This window comes from Oncorhynchus tshawytscha, linkage group LG07 (genome assembly GCF_018296145.1).
Source record: "Oncorhynchus tshawytscha isolate Ot180627B linkage group LG07, Otsh_v2.0, whole genome shotgun sequence".
NCBI lineage: Eukaryota > Metazoa > Chordata > Actinopteri > Salmoniformes > Salmonidae > Oncorhynchus > Oncorhynchus tshawytscha.
This window is the reverse complement of record NC_056435.1, coordinates 65747415-65772154: the sequence shown is the minus strand read 5'-3', so window position 1 is coordinate 65772154 and position 24740 is coordinate 65747415. Positions and strand designations below refer to the sequence as shown.

General features: G+C 45.9%; 1 protein-coding gene across 1 annotated transcript in view; it reads right to left on the bottom strand.

The window, feature by feature from the left end:
* LOC112240033 (leucine-rich repeat-containing protein 3-like) overlaps positions 1-23938 on the bottom strand; it is a 36750-nt gene extending 12812 nt beyond the window's left edge. Inside the window, exons 1-2 of the mRNA XM_042323731.1 lie at positions 23887-23938; positions 18321-18469 (exon numbers count right to left, since the gene is read on the bottom strand). Of these exons, the coding sequence (XP_042179665.1) occupies positions 18321-18469; positions 23887-23938 (201 nt within the window). The remainder of the gene's footprint in view (positions 1-18320; positions 18470-23886) is intronic.
* Between the last annotated feature and the right edge of the window lie 802 nt (positions 23939-24740).

Sequence of the window (24740 nt, the reverse complement as noted above, 5' to 3'; positions counted from 1 at the left end):
CAGGCTTAATACTGATGTCTCTGAATGGAGAGAGACCTGGCACTCTGACAGACAGGCTTAATACTGATGTCTCTGAATGGAGACAGACCTGGCACTCTGACAGACAGGCTTGATACTGATGTCTCTGAATGGAGAGAGACCTGGCACTCTGACAGACAGGCTTGATACTGATGTCTCTGAATGGAGAGAGACCTGGCACTCTGACAGACAGGCTTGATACTGATGTCTCTGAATGGAGAGAGACCTGGCACTCTGACAGACAGGCTTGATACTGATGTCTCTGAATGATGGCACTCTGACAGACAGGCTTGAGAGAGACCTGGCACTCTGACAGACAGGCTTGATACTGATGTCTCTGAATGGAGAGAGACCTGGCACTCTGACAGACAGGCTTGATACTGATGTCTCTGAATGGAGACAGACCTGGCACTCTGATACTGATGTCTCTGAATGGAGAGAGACTCTGACAGACAGGCTTGATACTGATGTCTCTGAATGACAGACCTGGCACTCTGACAGACAGGCTTGATACTGATGTCTCTGAATGGAGACAGACCTGGCACTCTGACAGACAGGCTTGATACTGATGTCTCTGAATGGAGACTGAATGGAGAGAGGCACTCTGACAGACAGGCTTGATATACTGATGTCTCTGAATGTCTCTGAATGGAGACAGACCTGGCACTCTGACAGACAGGCTTGATACTGATGTCTCTGAATGGAGACAGACCTGGCACTCTGACAGACAGGCTTGATACTGATGTCTCTGAATGGAGACAGACCTGGCACTCTGACAGACAGGCTTGATACTGATGTCTCTGAATGGAGAGAGACCTGGCACTCTGACAGACAGGCTTGATACTGATGTCTCTGAATGGAGACAGACCTGGCACTCTGACAGACAGGCTTGATACTGATGTCTCTGAATGGAGAGAGACCTGGCACTCTGACAGACAGGCTTGATACTGATGTCTCTGAATGGAGACAGACCTGGCACTCTGACAGACAGGCTTGATACTGATGTCTCTGAATGGAGACAGACCTGGCACTCTGACAGACAGGCTTGATACTGATGTCTCTGAATGGAGACAGACCTGGCACTCTGACAGACAGGCTTGATGGCACTCTGACAGACGGGCTTGATACTGATGTCTTTGAATGGAGACAGACCTGGCACTCTGACAGACAGGCTTGATACTGATGTCTCTGAATGGAGAGAGACCTGGCACTCTGACAGACAGGCTTGAAACTGACGTCTCAGAATGGAGACAGACCTTGCACTCTGACAGACAGGCTTGATACTGATGTCTCTGAATGGAGACAGACCTGGCACTCTGACAGACAGGCTTAATACTGATGTCTCTGAATGGAGACAGACCTGGCACTCTGACAGACAGGCTTGATACTGATGTCTCTGAATGGAGAGAGACCTGGCACTCTGACAGACAGGCTTAATACTGATGTCTCTGAATGGAGAGAGACCTGGCACTCTGACAGACAGGCTTAATACTGATGTCTCTGAATGGAGACAGACCTGGCACTCTGACAGACAGGCACTGATGTCTCTTGACTGAATGGAGAGAGACCTGGCACTCTGACAGACAGGCTTGATACTGATGTCTCTGAATGGAGAGAGACCTGGCACTCTGACAGACAGGCTTGATACTGATGTCTCTGAATGGAGAGAGACCTGGCACTCTGACAGACAGGCTTGATACTGATGTCTCTGAATGGAGAGAGACCTGGCACTCTGACAGACAGGCTTGATACTGATGTCTCTGAATGGAGAGAGACCTGGCACTCTGACAGACAGGCTTGATACTGATGTCTCTGAATGAGACCTGGCACTCTGACAGACAGGCTTGATACTGATGTCTCTGAATGGAGACAGACCTGGCACTCTGACAGACAGGCTTGATACTGATGTCTCTGAATGGAGACAGACCTGGCACTCTGACAGACAGGCTTGATACTGATGTCTCTGAATGGAGACAGACCTGGCACTCTGACAGACAGGCTTGGATACAGATACTGATGTCTCTGAATGGAGAGAGACCTGGCACTCTGACAGACAGGCTTGATACTGATGTCTGAATCTCTGACAGACAGGAATGTCTCTGAATGGAGACAGACCTGGCACTCTGACAGACAGGCTTGATACTGATGTCTCTGAATGGAGAGAGACCTGGCACTCTGACAGACAGGCTTGAAACTGACGTCTCGGAATGGAGACAGACCTTGCACTCTGACAGACAGGCTTGATACTGATGTCTCTGAATGGAGAGAGACCTGGCACTCTGACAGACAGGCTTGATACTGATGTCTCTGAATGGAGAGAGACCTGGCACTCTGACAGACAGGCTTAATACTGATGTCTATGAATGGAGACAGACCTGGCACTCTGACAGACAGGCTTGATACTGATGTCTCTGAATGGAGAGAGACCTGGCACTCTGACAGACAGATGTCTCTTGGAGACAGACCTGGCACTCTGAGGCTTGATACTGATGTCTCTGAATGGAGAGAGACCTGGCACTCTGACAGACAGGCTTAATACTGATGTCTCTGAATGGAGAGAGACCTGGCACTCTGACAGACAGGCTTGATACTGATGTCTCTGAATGGAGAGAGACCTGGCACTCTGACAGACAGGCTTGACAGATACTGATGTCTCTGAATGGAGACAGACCTGGCACTCTGACAGACAGGCTTGATACTGATGTCTCTGAATGGAGACAGACCTGGCACTCTGACAGACAGGCTTAATACTGATGTCTCTGAATGGAGAGAGACCTGGCACTCTGACAGACAGGCTTGATACTGATGTCTCTGAATGGAGACAGACCTGGCACTCTGACAGACAGGCTTGATACTGATGTCTTTGAATGGAGACAGACCTGGCACTCTGACAGACAGGCTTGATACTGATGTCTCTGAATGGAGAGAGACCTGGCACTCTGACAGACAGGCTTGAAACTGACGTCTCGGAATGGAGACAGACCTTGCACTCTGACAGACAGGCTTGATACTGATGTCTCTGAATGGCACTCTGAGAGACCTGTCTCTGAATGGAGACAGGCACTCTGACAGACAGGCTTGAAACTGACCGTCTCAGGGAATGGAGAGAGACCTGGCACTCTGACAGACAGGCTTAATACTGATGTCTCTGAATGGAAGAGAGACCTGGCACTCTGACAGACAGGCTTAATACTGATGTCTCTGAATGGAGAGAGACCTGGCACTCTGACAGACAGGCTTAATACTGATGTCTCTGAATGGAGAGAGACCTGGCACTCTGACAGACAGGCTTAATACTGATGTCTCTGAATGGAGAGAGACCTGGCACTCTGACAGACAGGCTTAATACTGATGTCTCTGAATGGAGAGAGACCTGGCACTCTGACAGACAGGCTTAATACTGATGTCTCTGAATGGAGACAGACCTGGCACTCTGACAGACAGGCTTGATACTGATGTCTCTGAATGGAGAGAGACCTGGCACTCTGACAGACAGGCTTGATACTGATGTCTCTGAATGGAGAGAGACCTGGCACTCTGACAGACAGGCTTGATACTGATGTCTCTGAATGGAGAGAGACCTGGCACTCTGACAGACAGGCTTGATACTGATGTCTCTGAATGGAGAGAGACCTGGCACTCTGACAGACAGGCTTGATACTGATGTCTCTGAATGGAGAGAGACCTGGCACTCTGACAGACAGGCTTGATACTGATGTCTCTGAATGGAGACAGAGCACCTGACAGACAGACTTGGCTGATGTCTCTGAATGGAGAGAGACATGGCACTCTGACAGACAGGCTTGATACTGATGTCTCTGAATGGAGAGAGACCTGGCACTCTGACAGACAGGCTTGATACTGATGTCTCTGAATGGAGAGAGACCTGGCACTCTGACAGACAGGCTTGATACTGATGTCTCTGAATGGAGAGAGACCTGGCACTCTGACAGACAGGCTTGATACTGATGTCTCTGAATGGAGACAGACCTGGCACTCTGACAGACAGGCTTGATACTGATGTCTCTGAATGGAGACAGACCTGGCACTCTGACAGACAGCTTGATACTGATGTCTCTGAATGGAGACAGACCTGGCACTCTGACAGACAGGCTTGATACTGATGTCTCTGAATGGAGACAGACCTGGCACTCTGATGATGTCTCTGAATGGAGACAGACCTGGCACTCTGACAGACAGGCTTGATACTGATGTCTCTGAATGGAGACAGACCTGGCACTCTGACAGACAGGCTTAATACTGATGTCTCTGAATGGAGACAGACCTGGCACTCTGACAGACAGGCTTGATACTGATGTCTCTGAATGGAGACAGACCTGGCACTCTGACAGACAGGCTTGATACTGATGTCTCTGAATGGAGAGAGACCTGGCACTCTGACAGACAGGCTTGATACTGATGTCTCTGAATGGAGAGAGACCTGGCACTCTGACAGACAGGCTTGATACTGATGTCTCTGAATGGAGACAGACCTGGCACTCTGACAGACAGACTTGATACTGATGTCTCTGAATGGAGACAGACCTGGCACTCTGACAGACAGGCTTGATAATGATGTCTCTGAATGGAGAGAGACCTGGCACTCTGACAGACAGGCTTGATACTGATGTCTCTGAATGGAGACAGACCTGGCACTCTGACAGACAGGCTTAATACTGATGTCTCTGAATGGAGAGAGACCTGGCACTCTGACAGACAGGCTTGATACTGATGTCTCTGAATGGAGACAGACCTGGCACTCTGACAGACAGGCTTGATACTGATGTCTTTGAATGGAGACAGACCTGGCACTCTGACAGACAGGCTTGATACTGATGTCTCTGAATGGAGACAGACCTGGCACTCTGACAGACAGGCTTGATACTGATGTCTTTGAATGGAGACAGACCTGGCACTCTGACAGACAGGCTTGATACTGATGTCTCTGAGTGGAGAGAGACCTGGCACTCTGACAGACAGGCTTGAAACTGACGTCTCGGAATGGAGACAGACCTTGCACTCTGACAGACAGGCTTAATACTGATGTCTCTGAATGGAGAGAGACCTGGCACTCTGACAGACAGGCTTGATACTGATGTCTCTGAATGGAGAGAGACCTGGCACTCTGACAGACAGGCTTAATACTGATGTCTCTGAATGGAGAGAGACCTGGCACTCTGACAGACAGGCTTGAAACTGACGTCTCGGAATGGAGACAGACCTTGCACTCTGACAGACAGGCTTAATACTGATGTCTCTGAATGGAGAGAGACCTGGCACTCTGACAGACAGGCTTGATACTGATGTCTCTGAATGGAGAGAGACCTGGCACTCTGACAGACAGGCTTAATACTGATGTCTCTGAATGGAGAGAGACCTAGCACTCTACATTAAAATGTTACTCAACACAACTTTTACTTGTATTGTCTTTTTGGGGGAGGGAGAAACCCTGTGTATTCTGCACCAGGATCTGTTGTATACGGGACACCACACAGTAAGGTATGACCACTCTGACATGTTTGATAAGGTAGCCCCATTTCCAGCAGACAAAATGCTGACAGGCTCAGTATCTGTATCGTCTGGGAAGGACTATGAAAAGTGAAAGGTGAACGTTGTTATATTAGCAGAACACTTCTTCTATGGTGTTATGTAAAGGGTTGTTTATTTTACATGGACCTGTTCCTACATTTGAAAGTTATCAAAACACTTAGTTTAGAATTACATAAATTCAGCAGTTACATTCTTCTCATATTGCACTGTAGGCTACTGACCTATTCAAGGCTTCCTCCAGCATCTCACCATATATCAAATCAAATCACATGTCGACCTTACAGTGAAATGCTTACTTACGAGCCCCTAACCAACAGTGCAGTGTCAAAAAATACGGATAAGAATAAGAGATAAAAGTAACAAGTAATTAAAGAGCAGCAGTAAAAAATAACAATATACAAATGAAGTCAGAAATTTACATACACCTTAGCCAAATACATTTAAACTCAGTTTTTCACAATTCCTGACATTTAATCCTGGTAAAAATTCCCTATTTTTGGTCAGTTAGGATCACCACTTTATTTAAAAAATGTGAAATGTCAGAATAATAGTAGAGAGAATGATTTATTTCACTTTTATTTCTTTCATCACATTCCCAGTGGGTCAGAAGTTTACATACACTCAATTAGTATTTGGTAGCATTGCATTTAAATTGTTTAACTTGGGTCAAACGTTTTGGGTAGCCTTCCACAAGCTTCCCATAATAAGTTGGGTGAATTTTGTCCCATTCCTCCTGACAGAGCTGGTGTAACTGAGTCAGGTTTGTAGGCCTCCTTGCTCGCTTTTTAAGTTCTGCCCACAAATTTTCTATGGGATTGTGGTCAGGGTTTTGTGATGGCCACTCCAATACCTTTTAACTTTGTTTTCCTTAAACCATTTTGCCACAACTTTGGAAGTATGCTTGGGGTCATTGTCCATTTGGAAGACCCATTATTTTTGTTTCATCAGACCAGAGGACATTTCTCAAAAAATTATGATCTTTGTGCCCATGTGCAGTTGCAAACCGTAGTCTGGCTTTTTTATGGTGGTGTTGGAGCAGTGGCTTCTTGCTTACTGAGTGGCCTTTTAGGTTATGTCAATATAGGAGTAATTTTACTGTGGTCATAGATACTTTTGTACCTGTTTCCTCCAACATCTTCACAAGGTTCTTTGCTGTTGTTCTGGGATTGATTTGCACTTTTCGCACCAAAGTACGTTTATCTCTAGGAGACAGAACGCGTCTCCTTCCTGAGCGGTATGACGGCTGCATGGTCCCATGGTGTTTAGACTTGCGTACTATTGTTTGTACAGATGAACGTGGTACCTTCAGGCGTTTTGAAATTGCTCCCAAGGATGAACCAGACTTGTGGAGGTCTTCAATTTGTTTCTGAGGTCTTGGCTGATTTCTTTTGATTTCCCCATGATGTCAAGCAAAGAGGTACTGAGTTTGAAGGTCGGCCTTGAAATACATCCACAGGTACACCTCCAATTGACTCAAATGAGGTCAATTAGCCTATCAGAAGCTTCTAAAGCCATGACATCATTTTCTGAAATTTTCCAAGCTGTTTATAGGCACAGTCAACTTCGTGCATGGAAACTTCTGACCCACTGGAATTGTGATACAGTGAATTATAAGTTAAATAATCTGTCTGTAAGCAATTGTTGGAAAAATGACTTGTGTCATGCACAAAGTAGATATCCTAACCGACTTGCAAAAACTAGACATTTGTGGAGTGGTTGAAAAAACAAGTTTTTAATGACTCCAACCTAAGTGTATGTAAACTTCCGACTTCGACTGTATACAGGGGGGTGCTGGTACAGTGTCAATGTGCGGGGGCACCAGTTAGTTGAGGTAGTATGTACATCTAGGTAGAGTTAATTAAAGTGACTATGCATAGATGACAACAGAGAGTGACAGTGGTGTGGAGAGGGCAGGGTGGGGGGCAATGCAAATAGTCTGGGTAACCATTTCACTAGTTATTGAACTCAACCTGCAGGAGGATTGTTTGTTGTGATTGAGTCGGGGGAAACACCTGCGGGCAATGTTCTGACAGATGGGTGTGTCTTGGTGGTTGCAGGGACACACCCACATCAAACCACACCCTCAAGCTAACTCAAGTTTGGCTTCTGTTATGGCCACCAGCATTCTTTGAGGATCCAGAATCCAACAGACGTGAATCTCAAATATGTATTATTAACTTGTAGATTCCATTGGAAATCAACCAAACCCTAGGTCTATTCTAATTTCTGTTTGTAGTTGAATCCTGGGAGGAATTTAAACAATAGCTGTCGATGACTTCCAAAATGCTATATAGGCCTAAATACATAAAGAATGGTAACTTTTAATTTGATCTGTTGAAGCTACCCTTTGGAATGACTTATTTAGCAACAATGAATCTATTAAGTGGAAATTTCTCAACAATCATTCTCACACTAGCTCATACATTGTATTCAGGGACAAATAGCTAGGCTGGGCTTGGTTAAAACCCAGGATGGGAGACCGAAGAGATACCAGTAGATAGATCAACTCTCCAGTAGGAGGTTGCTGCCCAGCCTATAGTTTTTTTCTTATCATGGATATTACATTGATGATCTGACGTTGTTTCAAAAGGTACAAATTCAACATATTTTATATAAGATTTTTATACAAGATGTTGAAAATTGGTTACTATGGTGACATAATCCTGTGAATTAAATGTTATCTTCAAAATGGTACAAATGTTTGACTTTTTTTTAAATCTATCTAATCTAAATGTATTTTCCAAATAGATTCCATGTCGCAATACTTTGACACATTACATTGAAACAACATTGATTTAACCAGTTTGTGCCCAGTCAACCTCCCTCCCTCCCACACACATCTGACAAGCATGACATTTCAGTAATTTACTCTCATTTATCTATTATTCTATCAATCTCCCCACAGATCATCCTTAATCATGTTAGTGAGAATACATCTCAGTGTTTATAGTAGCCAGAGACATTAGGGTCTGCATCCCAAATGGCCCCCTATTCCCTATATAGTGTACTACTGTTGACTAGAGCCCTGGTTAGTACACTATACAGGAAATAGGGGGCCATTTGAGACTCAATCAGATGGATGTCTGAGTAACACTGCTGATTCACTATAACAGACCAACACATCAATCCTCCCTCACCGTGTCAATAAGAAGACAGCTGGAAGAGACACAGAGCATGGGTTGTGTCGCCCTATGGGACTTCCAATTACAGCCAGTTGTGATACAGCCTGGAATCAAACCAGGGTCTGTAGTAACGCCTATAGCACTGAGATGCAGTGCCTTAGACCACTGCGCCACTCGGAAGCCCCATGACATATGTTAGGTCGGTTTGGAGCTATCTATTGTCACAGCTGGAAGGGACACAGACAGACACAGCCTGGGCTGGGGACTGATCTGGGGACTGAGCTGGGGACTGAGCTGGGTTGAAGATAGCCTGTCACTATGTTTCAAACCAACCACTGATGTGCATGGCCAAAGAGCTATTTTCATGTATGTGGTAGAAGCGTATACCAGAAAAGTACCTCATACCTACGGTAAAATATGGTGGTGATTTTATGGGGCTACTCTGCTTCCACTCGTCCTGGGGCTCTTGTTAACGTCCAAGGCGTCATAAACTTTACAAAGTACCAGGACATTTGATCCAAAAACCTTGTTGCCTCTGCCAGGAGGCTGACACCTGGCCACAAGTGCATCTTCCAGCAAGACAATAACAGAAAGCACAAATCAAAATCCACAACAACAACAACAAAATGTATTGACCACAAAATCAACATTTTTAATTGGTTTTAATTGAAGAGGGCGGTGCATTTGTGCAGACAAAGGATATTAAGGATCTGGAAAGATCCCTCCCAATGTGTTCTCCAATCTCATAAAACATTGTTAAAAAAGGCTCAGAATCATTATCCTCACAAGGGCACAAGGGGAGGGTGTTAGGGGCAGCAGGTAGCCTGGCGGGTAGCCTGCGTCTAATCCCCGTGGTGACAAGGTAAAAAATCTGTTATTCTTCCACTGAGCAAGGCACCCACTGGTTCCCTGGGTGCCGATGACGTCAATGAAGGCAGCCGCCTGCACCTCAATGATTCAGAGGGGTTGTGTTAAATGTGGAACTGACTAGGTATCCCTCTTCTCCTGAATTATTGAAAACAGGGGTGCCAATAAGTTTCACCCTTATAGTTTTTTACTATAGTTAAACAAATATTTTTCTCTGAGCAAATGTATTAGTATAAAATATATATTTTTTAAATTGTTGCATACAAAATATCTCAGTATTTGTAGTATATATTTTATACAGTCTTCTTTCGATTATCTTTACCAATAATGATGGACCTGACTGTATAACATGGTTATTCCATTATCAGGCCTAGCCTGGTCTCTACATGTATTGTATTGCCCAGCCAGGGAAAGCAATCTATACTGTAGCTAGACTCCTCTGAAACGTGGGTGATTGTCGAGAAGTATACATTAATCCAACGAATCGTGTCCGAGTCCTTGTTAAAATCTGGGTAAAGTATCTACTGGGTTTTATGTAGGCTATCTACTGGGTTTTATGTAGGCTATCTACTGGGTTTTATGTAGGCTATCTACTGGGTTTTATGTAGGCTATCTACTGGGTTTTATGTAGACTATCTACTGGCCCAGCAAGGAAACGTCTGATTCATAACTGCAGAAGAATATTCCTCGTTTGTTTATCTCATGGTCGAGACGTGGCCTCAGTTGGTTCTGGCCCAGCAAGGAAAATTAAACTTCAGTCAGAATGCGATGGGTTAAAGTAAAAGATAATTTATTAAACCCATGAGTCCTGGTTAGAATCTGCTGGTCCAGCAAGGAGACAAACTATCGGTAAAACCACAACACTATCTTAGACTCCTCAGTCAGAATGTGATGGATGACTGCAGGAGAAATATATTTGTGTATTAAGCTCATGATTGAAAACAGCCTGGGTTGTATATCTGCTAGCTCAGGCATTAACTATGATAGCAAGACTCCTCAGTCAGAATCACACATATATTCCATGATGGGGGCGGTGGGTAGCCTAGTGGTTAGAGCATTGGGCCAGTAACTGGAAGGTTGGTGGATTGAATCCCCGAGCAGGTTTGAATCCCCGAGCAGCCTAGTGGGTTAACAAGGCAGTTAACCCACTAGGCTGTCATTGTAAATAAGTATTTGTACTTAACTGTCTTGTCTAGTTAAATTTGAAAAAGTCAGCAAGTCAGTTAAGAACAAATTCTTATTTTCAATGATGGGTTAACTGCCTGTTAAGGGGAAGAATGAGAGATTTGAGGGGCAGAACGAGAAATTTGTATCTTGTCAGCTCGGGGATTTGAACTTGCAACCTTCCAGTTACTAGTCCAATGCTCTAACCACTAGGCTACCCTGCTGCCCCAGGCTCAACAAGGAAAATCAAAGTTCTGACAGGAGGACAAAATACAACATGTTTATCGAAGAAAGAACCCAACATACTGTATGTACCTTAACCAGGAAAAGCCCTACTTACTAAATGGTGACTGTTCTCGTCATCTGGTAAGAATCAAAGCTGAAATTTCAGTTAGGTATGTATTTCAAATGTGCTGTATTGCATATACACTTTATAAAATTATTTATAGAATCACAATCATACTAATAATGACAAATGATCTATTTTCCCCATTCAGTCCACCAGAAGATATGGGAACGTTTTCAATTTTACAGCTCACACTGACCCACATTCTGGTTCCTTATAGGGGACTGACAATACTACTCTCCTGTGGTTCTGGTTGTTGTCAATCTGAGCGGTGGCTACACACACACACGCACACACACACACTAGAGCGAGTCCCCTGTGCTGCCTGTCTGTCTATCTGCCTGACAGACAGAGAGATGGGCTTCAGTACATTATTACCTTATAAACCCATTATAACAGTTAGAAGACAGCGCAGTAATCCAGAGGAATCTACCACACAAATTAACACACTTGAAAACAATCAACTGTTGTATTTTGGGGACTCCACAGGAATAACAATTAAAAAAAGAGAGAGAGAGGGAGAGAGAGAGAGAGAGAGAGAGAGAGAGAGAGGAGAGAGAGAGAAGAGGAAGAGAGAGAGAGAGAGAGAGAGAGAGAGAGAGAGAGAGAGAGAGAGAGAGAGAGGGAGAGAGAGAAAGGGGAGAGAGAGAGAGAGAGAGAGAGAGAGAGAGAGAGGGGGAGAGAGAGAGAGAGAGAGAGAGAGAGAGAGAGAGAGAGAGGGAGAGAGAGAGGGAGGAGGGGGAGAGAGGGGAGAGAGAGAGAGGGAGAGAGAGAGAGAGAGAGGAGAGGAGAGAGAGAGAGAGAGAGAGAGAGAGAGGGAGAGAGATGACAGGCCAGCCAGTGCTTTTATCACATATATTTCCTGTGATGGCGAGAGAGAAAGAAAGAAAGAGATGGAGAAAACAGGAGACTGGCACAAATCACAGTTCTGCTGTGGAACAAACAGCCATTAATGATACCTTCCTGCTGTGGAACAAACAGCCATAATGATACCTTCCTGCTGTGGAACAAACAGCCATAATGATACCTTCCTGCTGTGGAACAAACAGCCAATAATGATACCTTCCTGCTGGGCAACAATCCTCAGTTATGATACCTTCCTGATGGGGAACATTCAATTTACCATTTAATCTTACCTACACATGCTATATGAATCAATACATGTTCTGTTAGAAAAAGTAATTGGCTCAATTTACGCCACAGGTTTTTCTTGATTTCATTCAACAATTGAATTTTCATCTTCTAACCTGTCTGGATCTACTGGGGAATACAAACACATTTAGTAGAAATCTAACTAACTATGTTCTAAGTTACTCAATCTCTAAATTAATTGGCATAGGCTAATTGAGTAATAATGAAAGTAATCTCAGAAGTACTTATTTAGAAAGTGACAACATTTGTTATTGTACAATCACATCAGTCTATAAGGTAAGAACTTCAGCCCAGTTTGATCATAGGCTATGAATTCAACTCAGAGACAATTAGCCTATGAGATGTTTTATAATGAGCATGTTGTACCTAATTTGTAAAAAATATATATATATTATGAAAACAGAAAAGATCATTTAAGTGTCTACCTGTAACATGTTACCGCAAAAAATGATTATTCAAGTTGTAATTCACACGAGACGATGTTGACTCTTCTTTGGGTTCGGTCCGACTCCGATGTGATCGTTTTAGTTCATCTCGTGACAGCGCGTAATATGTTAATCTGGCTGTCATCATAACCGATATTCAGAAGTATGAGACAATAAAATCACATCAGGTCCTCTGAGTTTAAAGACCTTTCTCAAACTGACTCGCACTTAACAATAAAATGAAAATCTCTCTCTTCTCTCTCGCTCTGCCCTCTATCTCTCCTTTGCTCTCTCTCTCTCTTCTCTCTCTCTCTTCTCTCTCACTCTGCCCTCTATCTCTCTTTTGCTCTCTCTCCTTTGCTCTCTCTCTCTCTCTCTCTCTCTCTCTCTCTCTCTCTCTTAAAGGGGCCGTTGTGTGATGTGTTGTCCCTCTCTTGACGAAAAGGTGAGAGACCTTCCCTGCAGTCTGGGTATCAAGTGTTAATCACCTCCCCTAATTGTTTTTATCACAACGTATTACAATTATAATAATTATGACCATAAAGGCAAATTAATAAACAATTCAGTTGTTTGTTCATGTTTGTGTTCTAGTGTTTGTGGTCTAGCCCGTCAATTCTTACAGTAAATATGGAAAATATATGACATGGGCTTAATCAAGAGTATTGATTAGGCTATTTATTTTTGATTGCAACACCCATCTATCTATCTTGTTAGTCCAATCATGACTTGACCTGAGATAAATGTACCTGTAGCTGTGCAGTTGTCAATAAAAGACAAAGAGGCTGAGTGGCTAAAGACAGATCGATGGATGGGCAGATTCACAGGCAGACAGGAGAACTTCTCCTCCCTTTCCCATCACTCCTATTAATGAGGAAGTGGACACATTACTATTTACCCTTCCTGAAAGAGTTTAAAAAAGGCTAAGACATGCTAACCTTTCACCATTACCTTAACAGAGGAGGTTAATGCAGTGCATCTATACTCCATGATGGCTCCACTGTGGCACAGCAGTCTAAGGCAGTGCATCTATACTCCATGATGGCTCCTCTGTGGCACAGCAGTCTAAGGCAGTGCATCTATACTCCATGATGGCTCCTCTGTGGCACAGCAGTCTAAGGCAGTGCATCTGTACTCCATGATGGCTCCTCTGTGGCACAACAGTCTAAGGCAGTGTATCTGTACTCCATGATGGCTCCCCTGTGGCACAGCAGTCTAAGGCAGTGTAGCTGTACTCCATGATGGCTCCTCTGTGGCACAACAGTCTAAGGCAGTGCATCTGTACTCCATGATGGCTCCTCTGTGGCACAGCAGTCTAAGGCAGTGCATCTGTACTCCATGATGGCTCCCCTGTGGCACAGCAGTCTAAGGTAGTGCATCTATGCTCCATGATGGCTCCTCTGTGGCACAGCAGTCTAAGGCAGTGCATCTGTACTCCATGATGGCTCCTCTGTGGCACAGCAGTCTAAGGCAGTGTGCATCTGTACTCCATGATGGCTCCTCTGTGGCATGACAGCAGTCTAAGGCAGTGCATCTGTACTCCATGATGGCTCCCCTGTGGCACAGCAGTCTAAGGCAGTGCATCTGTACTCCATGATGTCTCCTCTGTGGCACAGCAGTCTAAGGCAGTGCATCTGTACTCCATGATGGCTCCCCTGTGGCACAGCAGTCTAAGGCAGTGCATCTGTACTCCATGATGGCTCCTCTGTGGCACAACAGTCTAAGGCAGTGTATCTGTACTACATGATGGCTCCCCCGTGGCACAGCAGTCTAAGGCAGTGCATCTGTACTCCATGATGGCTCCTCTGTGGCACAGCAGTCTAAGGCAGTGTATCTGTACTCCATGATGGCTCCTCTGTGGCACAGCAGTCTAAGGCAGTGCATCTATGCTCCATGATGGCTCCTCTGTGGCACAGCAGTCTAAGGCAGTGCATCTGTACTCCATGATGGCTCCTCTGTGGCACAGCAGTCTAAGGCAGTGTATCTGTACTCCATGATGGCTCCTCTGTAGCACAGCAGTCTAAGGCAGTGCATCTGTACTCCATGATGGCTCCCCTGTGGCACAGCAGTCTAAGGCAGTGCATCTGTACTTCATGATGTCTCCTCTGTGGCACAGCAGTCTAAGGCAGTGCATCTGTACTCCATGATGGCTCCTCTGTGGCACAGCAGTCTAAGGCAGTACATCTGTACTTCATGATGGCTCCCCTGTGGCACAGCAGTCTAAGGCAGTGCATCTGTACTCCATGATGGCTCCTCTGTGGCACAGCAGTCTAAGGCAGTGCATCTGTACTCCATGATGGCTCCCCTGTGGCACAGCAGTCTAAGGCAGTGCATCTGTACTCCATGATGTCTCCTCTGTGGCACAGCATTCTAAGGCAGTGCATCTGTACTCCATGATGGCTCCCCTGTGGCACAGCAGTCTAAGGCAGTGCATCTGTACTCCATGATGGCTCCTCTGTGGCACAACAGTCTAAGGCAGTGTATCTGTACTCCATGATGGCTCCCCTGTGGCACAGCATTCTAAGGCAGTGCATCTGTACTTCATGATGTCTCCTCTGTGGCACAGCAGTCTAAGGCAGTGCATCTGTACTCCATGATGGCTCCTCTGTGGCACAGCAGTCTAAGGCAGTACATCTGTACTTCATGATGGCTCCCCTGTGGCACAGCAGTCTAAGGCAGTGCATCTGTACTCCATGATGGCTCACAGCTCTAAGGCAGTGTATCACAGCATGGCTCTGGCACAGCAGGCAGTGCATCTGTACTCCATGATGGCTCCTGTGTGGCACAACAGTCTAAGGCAGTGCATCAGCTCCAGTCTGTGGCACAGCAGTCTGGCACAGCAGCATCTAAGGCAGTGCATCTGTACTCCATGATGGCTCCCCTGTGGCACAGCAGTCTAAGGCAGTGCATCTATGCTCCATGATGGCTCCACTGTGGCACAGCAGTCTAAGGCAGTGCATCTGTACTCCATGATGGCTCCTCTGTGGCACAGCAGTCTAAGGCAGTGTATCTGTACTCCATGATGGCTCCTCTGTGGCACAGCAGTCTAAGGCAGTGCATCTGTACTCCATGATGGCTCCCCTGTGGCACAGCAGTCTAAGGCAGTGCATCTATGCTCCATGATGGCTCCTCTGTGGCACAGCAGTCTAAGGCAGTGCATCTGTACTCCATGATGGCTCCTCTGTGGCACAGCAGTCTAAGGCAGTGTATCTGTACTCCATGATGGCTCCTCTGTGGCACAGCAGTCTAAGGCAGTGCATCTGTACTCCATGATGGCTCCCCTGTGGCCCAGCAGTCTAAGGCAGTGCATCTATGCTCCATGATGGCTCCTCTGTGGCACAGCAGTCTAAGGCAGTGCATCTGTACTCCATGATGGCTCCTCTGTGGCACAGCAGTCTAAGGCAGTGTATCTGTACTCCATGATGGCTCCTCTGTGGCACAGCAGTCTAAGGCAGTGCATCTGTACTCCATGATGGCTCCCCTGTGGCACAGCAGTCTAAGGCAGTGCATCTGTACTCCATGATGTCTCCTCTGTGGCACAGCAGTCTAAGGCAGTGTATCTGTACTCCATGATGGCTCCTCTGTGGCACAACAGTCTAAGGCAGTGCATCTGTACTCCATGATGGCTCCTCTGTGGCACAGCAGTCTAAGGCAGTGCATCTGTACTCCATGATGGCTCCCCTGTGGCACAGCAGTCTAAGGCAGTGCATCTATGCTCCATGATGGCTCCTCTGTGGCACAGCAGTCTAAGGCAGTGCATCTGTACTCCATGATGGCTCCTCTGTGGCACAGCAGTCTAAGGCAGTGTATCTGTACTCCATGATGGCTCCTCTGTGGCACAGCAGTCTAAGTGCATCTGTACTCCATGATGGCTCCCCTGTGGCACAGCAGTCTAAGGCAGTGCATCTATGCTCCATGATGGCTCCTCTGTGGCACAGCAGTCTAAGGCAGTGCATCTGTACTCCATGATGGCTCCTCTGTGGCACAGCAGTCTAAGGCAGTGTATCTGTACTCCATGATGGCTCCTCTGTGGCACAGCAGTCTAAGGCAGTGTATCTGTACTCCATGATGGCTCCTCTGTGGCACAGCAGTCTAAGGCAGTGCATCTGTACTCCATGATGGCTCCTCTGTGGCACAGCAGTCTAAGGCAGTGCATCTCTGTGCTAGAGGCGTCACTTCACAACCAGCTGTGATTGGGAGTCCCATAGGGCCGCGCACAATTGGCCCAGCGTCGTCTGGTGTAGGCCGTCATTGTAAATAAGAATTTGTTCTTAACTGAATTGCCTAGTTAAAATAAAATACAAAAATTGATCAGTACAGTCATCACATTCTACTGGCCAGCGGCTGACCAGCACATGTGAGATTTGGTGCTGAGATTATGTAGAAAAAATAAACAGGACACTCAACAGTGTTGAATAAACCATTCGATTGGCTGACAGCTACAGTGACCCATATTCATATTACCTTCTCCTCCTACCTGACATCCTTCCTCTGCTACTATCCAACAGCCATCAACAGATTTAAAACTATTATATTTTGAAATTGTCAAATAGATATATAATATATGTGGAATCCGTATTCTCCTCTTCCAAAGCACACTGAAAATATTAGTTAGCATTCAGTAGGATATTATATAAACTGCATCTCTGGACCCAGACCCAAATCTGTCAGGAGAAATGAAACCTATACAACCTGTGTTACTCCCACTAGGGTTTCCAACAATGCTGTATGTAGTATGTACTGTTCAGTATGTCTATGGTTACTATTGCTAACCTCTGGTTTGGTCTTCCCATACTTGTTATTTCCCTACAGGCAAGCGGTTAAGCTAACGATGTTTTTAGTTATTTAATGAAATATACATGCTCGCCAGAACTTCCTATTTCCTAGTTATGATGTCAGTTATAAGACTTTGTTTCATTCATGTGCTTTTTTGGTCAGAACAACAATTCTTCAACCAATAGGATTTTAGCTTGCTAGATAATCTAGCTGATGTTGTTAATAATAAAGTTAGCTAGCTTCCTTAACATTGACAATATGTTAACCTTTATTTAATAAGGCAACTGAATTAAGAACAAATTGTTATTTACAATGACAGCCCACCACGGCCAACTATGGGACTCCCAAACCCGGCCAGATGTGTTGCAGCCTGGATTCAAACCAGGGACTGCAGTGATGCCTCTTGTACTGAGATACAGTGTCTTAGACCGCTTCACCACTCGGGAGGCCCATTATATATATTGATAAGGTTGTCTCAAATGGATTTGTTGTCATCTTTTTGTTGACAAGGTAAAAGGTCAGTGGTGAAACATCACAACATGGCAACTCGAGCAACAACATTTTCTCCAATTTTCCCACTTGTAATTCCAGCTTGGAGGATTGTTCAAGTGAACCTTCGCAGTTGGAACTATTCATTACCAATAACTCTGATAGCACGTGAACGTGACTGTCACGTCCACATCAGACTGCACTTGCTTCCTGACTCCCTGCATCTACGTTACAGAATACTACCTCATCCCGACTATGCCGTTAGATCAATACTGCACTCCCGATGTCCTGACGCGCGTCTCCAGCCGCAGGATGACACCGGCCAAGAGGACGGCCCTGAAAGAGAAATCTCAGATGATGTTGGGATCTAGAATGTCATCCACCAGAATCCAACACCGCTCATCTGGACCGTACCTTTCCCAGTCCACCAGGCACTGGAGCCGACCGCCACTCCGTCGGGATTCCAGGAGTGATCTGACGGCATAGGCTCCCCTCGATGTCCAAGGGAGGTGGGGGGGGTGTCGTGGGGGACGACATCAGCCAGAGGACCAGGAACCACCAGCCTGAGAAGGAAAACATGAAAAGAGGGTGCACTTGATAAAGGTGATGCGTTTGTGCTGTGTACTTACTGTATGACAGGTGTGAACTGGTCACAGTGAGAACAGGTGGTTCGATCAAACATTCAGTGGAACATAGTGTGAAAGCTATGCACTATCTCCAAAATGCTGTATAGTTCCTGCCTTTATAAACCCCTATCTCTGTCTTTCTCTTGCTCTCTTCCTTGATTTTGTCATTTTCATGTCTCTCATCTTCTCCCCCCACTCTCTCTCCTACAGGCTGTGATAACTGCAGTATTCAGGGCAGAATTCACTTCACTAGATTGTTCATAATGCAAAATAAATAGCACTTCCACGTGAAGTAAACCATGTGAAAGTCAAGGAAGGATTGTGTCAAACTGCATGACATAGATTTGATTTTGATTCTGTGTACTTATTTTTGTCCAGACACTATTCTGGAAATGTAACAAAAAAAAACTCCTTTCCATGATTGGAGCGAGACCTTGGTTTTGGCCCAGAAGAAATGAGAGCCTCACACATTAATAACAATACCACTAAAATGTGTTCTGTGTGGGCAACGCTTGAGTGGCACTTTTACCTGTACATCGTTTTAACATAAACCCCGGCAAGGGAAAAGAGCTTGGCATTCAATTAAAAACCTTGAATCATTGGTACTTGCCTAAACTTTACTAAATGACACCAATTGTCTCTATCTCTGAGTGGGCTCTACACAGAGCTTACACAGAGCAATTCCTTTCTGATTAACGTACAGATTGAAGAGATGGGGAGGTGAGACAGCGAGAGAGAGAGATGAGTGGGCTAGTGGCGGAGAGAGAGAGATGAGTGAGTGGGCTAGTGGTGGAGAGAGAGATGAGCGGGACAGTGGTGGAGCGAGAGAGATGAGTGGGCTAGTGGTGGAGAGAGAGATGAGTGGGCCAGTGGTGGAGAGAGAGAGATGAGTGGGCTAGTGGTGGAGAGAGAGAAGAGCGGGCCAGTGGTGGAGAGAGAGAGATGAGTAGCTAGTATTGGAGAGAGAGAGATGAGTGGGCTAGTGGTGGAGAGAGAGATGAGTGGACCAGTGGTAGAGAGAGAGAAAGATGAGTGGGCTAGTGGTGGAGAGAGAGAGATGAGTGGGCTAGTGGTGGAGAGAGAGATGAGTGGGCTAGTGGTGGAGAGAGAGATGAGTGGGCTACTGGTGGAGAGAAAGATGAGTGGGCCAGTGGCGGGGAGAGAGAGATGAGTGGACTAGTGGTGGAGAGAGAGAGATGAGTGGGCTAGTGGTGGAGAGAGAGATGAGTGGGCTAGTGGTGGATAGAGAGTTGAGTGGCCTAGTGGTGGGGAGAGAGAGATGAGTGGGCTAGTGGTGGAGAGAGAGAGATTAGTGGGCTAGTGGTGGAGAGAGAGAGATGGTTGGGCAAGTGGTGGAGAGAGAGATGTGTGGGCTAGTGGTGGAGAGAGAGATGAGTGAGCTAGTGGTGGGGAGAGAGAGATGAGTGGGCCAGTGGTAGAGAGAGAGAGATGAGTGGGCCAGTGGTGGAGAGAGAGAGAGATGATTGGGCTAGTGGTGGAGAGGGAGAGAGATGAGTGGGCTAGTGGTGGGGAGAGAGAGATGAGTGGGCTAGTGGTGGAGAGAGAGAGATGATTAGGCTAGTGGTGGAGAGAGAGAGATGAGTGGGCTAGTTGTAGAGAAAGAGATGAGTGGGCTAGTGGTGGGGAGAGAGAGAGAGAGCAAAACAATGGCTCAGGACAGAATGAGAAACTAAGCATCGACTCACGTACATGAATGAATGTATGAACAATTTGAAGGACAATTAAATTAACTAACTACATCACACTGAGGAACACTGACAGACATAATTAAAAATAAATTAGATAATTTGTTACCGCAGTGAATGGAGGAGAATAAAACAGCATAGGATTGGCAGGGGGAGAGAGAGAGCGAGAGAGAGAGAGAGAGAGAGAGACACACCCTTATATTAACAGGAGATCCATGACATATCCTCCCCTACTTAATTAGTAGAAAATTGACTGCAGAAATCATTCGTACGGCTGCTCTCGTTGTCATGGCACTATGTCATGACGAGAACCGCTCGTGTCATTGGGACATTAATTTCTGAGAATGAATTACCATGACTGATTATGGATGCTTCGATGTCAGAGATGGACGAGGCTTGAGAAGAGGAGAGAATGGTCTGGCCTCGGCCTGTTTGGTCTGAGAGACGAGGCTTGAAAAGAGGAGAGAGGGTCTGGCACCGGCCTGTATGGTCCTTATTAGTCTCTTGTGATGACGAAACCTTGAGTAGTTGGCTGATCCCACGTGAGACTTGGTTCTGGGCTACCAAGACTATTTTTGTCTGTACTCTCTATGGTCCCAGGGTTAATGTCAGCAGTAAGGAGGGAGAGTGACTGTATGGTCCCAGTGTTGATGTCAGCAGAGAGGAGGGAGAGTGACTGTATGGTCCCAGTGTTAATGTCAGCAGTAAGGAGGTAGAGTGACTGTATGGTCCTAGTGTTAATGTCAGCAGTAAGGAGGTAGAGTGACTGTATGGTCCCAGTGTTAATGTCAGCAGTAAGGAGGGAGAGTGACTGTATGGTCCCAGTGTTGATGTCAGCAGTAAGGAGGGAGAGTGACTGTATGGTCCCAGTGTTAATGTCAGCAGTAAGGAGGGAGAGTGACTGTATGGTGCCAGTGTTAATGTCAGCAGTAAGGAGGGAGAGTGACTGTATGGTCCCAGGGTTAATGTCAGCAGTAAGGAGGGAGGGTGACTGTATGTCAGCAGTAAGGAGGGAGAGTGACTGTATGGCCCCAGTGTTAATGTCAGCAGTAAGGAGGGAGAGTGACTGTATGGTCCCAGTGTTAATGTCAGCAGTAAGGAGGGAGAGTGACTGTATGGTCCCAGTGTTAATGTCAGCAGTAAGGAGGGAGAGTGACTGTATGGTGCGTGTGTTAATGTCGGCAGTAAGGAGGGAGAGTGACTGTATGGTCCCAGTGTTAATGTCAGCAGTAAGGAGCTGGAGTGACTGTATGGTCCTAGTGTTAATGTCAGCAGTAAGGAGGTAGAGTGACTGTATGGTCCCAGTGTTAATGTCAGCAGTAAGGAGGGAGAGTGACTGTATGGTCCCAGTGTTGATGTCAGCAGTAAGGAGGGAGAGTGACTGTATGGTCCCAGTGTTAATGTCAGCAGTAAGGAGGGAGAGTGACTGTATGGTCCCAGTGTTAATGTCAGCAGTAAGGAGGGAGAGTGACTGTATGGTCCCAGGGTTAATGTCAGCAGTAAGGAGGGAGGGTGACTGTATGTCAGCAGTAAGGAGGGAGAGTGACTGTACGGCCCCAGTGTTAATGTCAGCAGTAAGGAGGGAGAGTGACTGTATGGTCCCAGTGTTAATGTCAGCAGTAAGGAGGGAGAGTGACTGTATGGTCCCAGTGTTAATGTCAGCAGTAAGGAGGGAGAGTGACTGTATGGTGCCAGTGTTAATGTCGGCAGTAAGGAGGAGAGTGACTGTATGGTCCCAGTGTTAATGTCAGCAGTAAGGAGGGGGAGTGACTGTATGGTCCCAGTGTTAATGTCAGCAGTAAGGAGGGAGAGTGACTGTATGGTCCCAGTGTTAATGTCAGCAGTAAGGAGGGGGAGTGACTGTATGGTCCCAGTGTTAATGTCAGCAGTAAGGAGGGAGGATGAAACGACGGGATCAATAGACTTCCCTCGTGTCATGATGACACCTCTCCAGAAAAGGACATTGTTTTATTGGCAGTTTGGAACACCGTGTCTCACTAATTACTTCCAAGATGGTGTAGCAGTCGAACGTGTGTTTGTCTTTGTGTTATCCCATGTCTTATCCCGTGTTAATAGCCGTTTTTTTATTCTCACTTTCTATCTACAAACTAAATATACTTTCCTGCAACCCGCATCACCCAATGTGGTACGGATCTGCTATTTTTATTCCTTATAACTGGAACCTCCATCAGGAGCTAGCCAGCTAACTAGCTACTAGTCTTTGTGAGCCACGGCTAGCGGTCTTCACCTTTAGCTCGGACAATACCTGCCAGTCAGCACAGCATGATACCAACCCAGAGCATATCGGACTGCTTCTCTCTACCACATCACCAGATTCCTGCCACTCTGGATCATTACACTGGTTCATTGCAGCTAGCTAGCTGCCAACGAGTGGCTACTGTTAGCTAACGCCTCTGTCCCGAAGCAAGCACCAGTTAGCTAATTCTAGGGCTACAATACCTCTTTTGCCATTTGGTCTGGACCCTTTATTGTCAACACGGAGCCCCGTCAATCCATCGACTGGTCTGCCGACGTAATCGCCCGATGTGGTCTCAACAGGCTATTCCGTTACGATGTTGCTGAAGAACCATCTGCTAGCCCCGGCCCACTAGCTCTCTGAACGCCGTGTCCCCCGCTTGCCTAGCCTAGTAGTGACTACCGAACAGACCCCTGACTCACCTATTGAACTCAGGCCCTGTATGTACCTAACTGACTCGCTCTGCCCATTCGTTGCCATTTACCTGTTGTTGTCTTAGCTCTCCCAATCAACACCTGGGATTGCTTTATGCCTCTCTCTAAAGTCAATATGCCTTGTCTACTGCTGTCTCGGCTAGTTCTTATTGTTTTATTTCACTATAGAGCCCTCAGTCCCGCTCAACATGCCTTAGATAGCTCTTTTGTCCCACCCCACACACATGCAGACTTCAACTGGCTTAAATGGTGCCTCCAGAGACTTAACCTCTCTTATCACTTATCACTCAACGCCTAGGTTTACCTCCATTGTGCACACATCCTACCATACCCTTGTCTGTACATTATGCCCTGAATCTATTCTACCACGCCCAGAAATTTGCTCCTTTTATTCTCTGTTCCCAACGCACTAGAGGACCAGTTGTTAGCCTTTAGCCGTACCCTTATCCTATTCCTCCTCTGGTGATGTAGAGGTTAACCCAGGCCCTGTAGCCCTCAGTTCCACTGCTATTCCCCAGACCCTATCATTTGTTGACTTCCGTAACCGTAAAAGCCTTGGTTTCATGCATGTTAACATCAGAAGTCTAATCCCTTAGTTTGTTTTATTCACTGTTTTAGCACAGTCCGCCAACCCTGATGTCCTAGCCGTGTCTGAATCCTGGCTTAGGAAGGCCACAAAACTTCTGAAATTTCCATCCCCAACTACAACATTTTCCACAAAGATAGAACTGGCAAATGGGGAGGAGTTGCAATCTACTGGAGAGATAGTCTGCTTTAGTTCTGTCATGCTATCCAGGTCTGTGCCCAAACAGTTTGAGCTTCTACCTTTAAAAATCCACCTTTCCAGAAATAAGTATTTTACAGTTGTCGCTTGTTATAGACCCCCCTCAGCCCCCAGCTGTGACCTGGACACCATATGTGAATTGATTGCCCCCCATTTATCTTCAGAGTTCGTACAGCCTGCAGGGTCCTCCTGGCCATCCCCAGTGCTCCCTCCCTCCTTGGTCATGTTTCCCCGAAGAAGCCTCCGGCATTGACAAAGATATGTTTGGGGATCCCACTGAGCTCCGACAGGGCATCGTCCCGTAACCCACGCCAGTTGCGAAATTTTGCATCTAACTAAAATGTTTGGTGCAGTAATTTTCTATGAAAAAATGTGCATGAAAACAAGTCATCTCTCATTGAATGACAACAAAAACTTTATAGAAGAATCCCCACCATTGACCAATCATTGACGAAGGGGTGTAGACATTGGCTCTGAAAAAAAACCTCACTGAAGTTCAAAACAAATACGTCACAAAATGTTTTTTTAATATATGCACGAACTCTACCGAACTGTTTCGGTTGGGAAGCATGCGGACGCCTTTCGGCTCCAACTTCACAACATGGTGGAACTCCAAGCCGTAGGAGTTCCCCCATGTTTTAGAGATCTTGTTGTTTTCATCCCACATCGGTGGTGGTAGTCGGTTCATCCCCCCTTTTTATGGGGTTGTAGTATGTCAAAACACCTCAAAGAAGAAGAAGAAGAAAGAAACCAAAGATGATCTATTATATTAACAAGATAGCCAAGTGACATGTTCTCAATTATAATTTTTTACATTTTATTTCACCTTTATTTAACCTGGTAGACAAGTTGAGAACATGTTCTCATTTGCAACAGCGACCTGGACAAGATAAAGCAAAGCAATTTGCCACATACTACAACAGAGTTACACGTGGAATAAATAAACATACAACCAATAATACAGTAGAAAAATCTATATACAGCATGTGCAAATGAGGAAGGATAAGTGATGTAAGGTAATAAATAG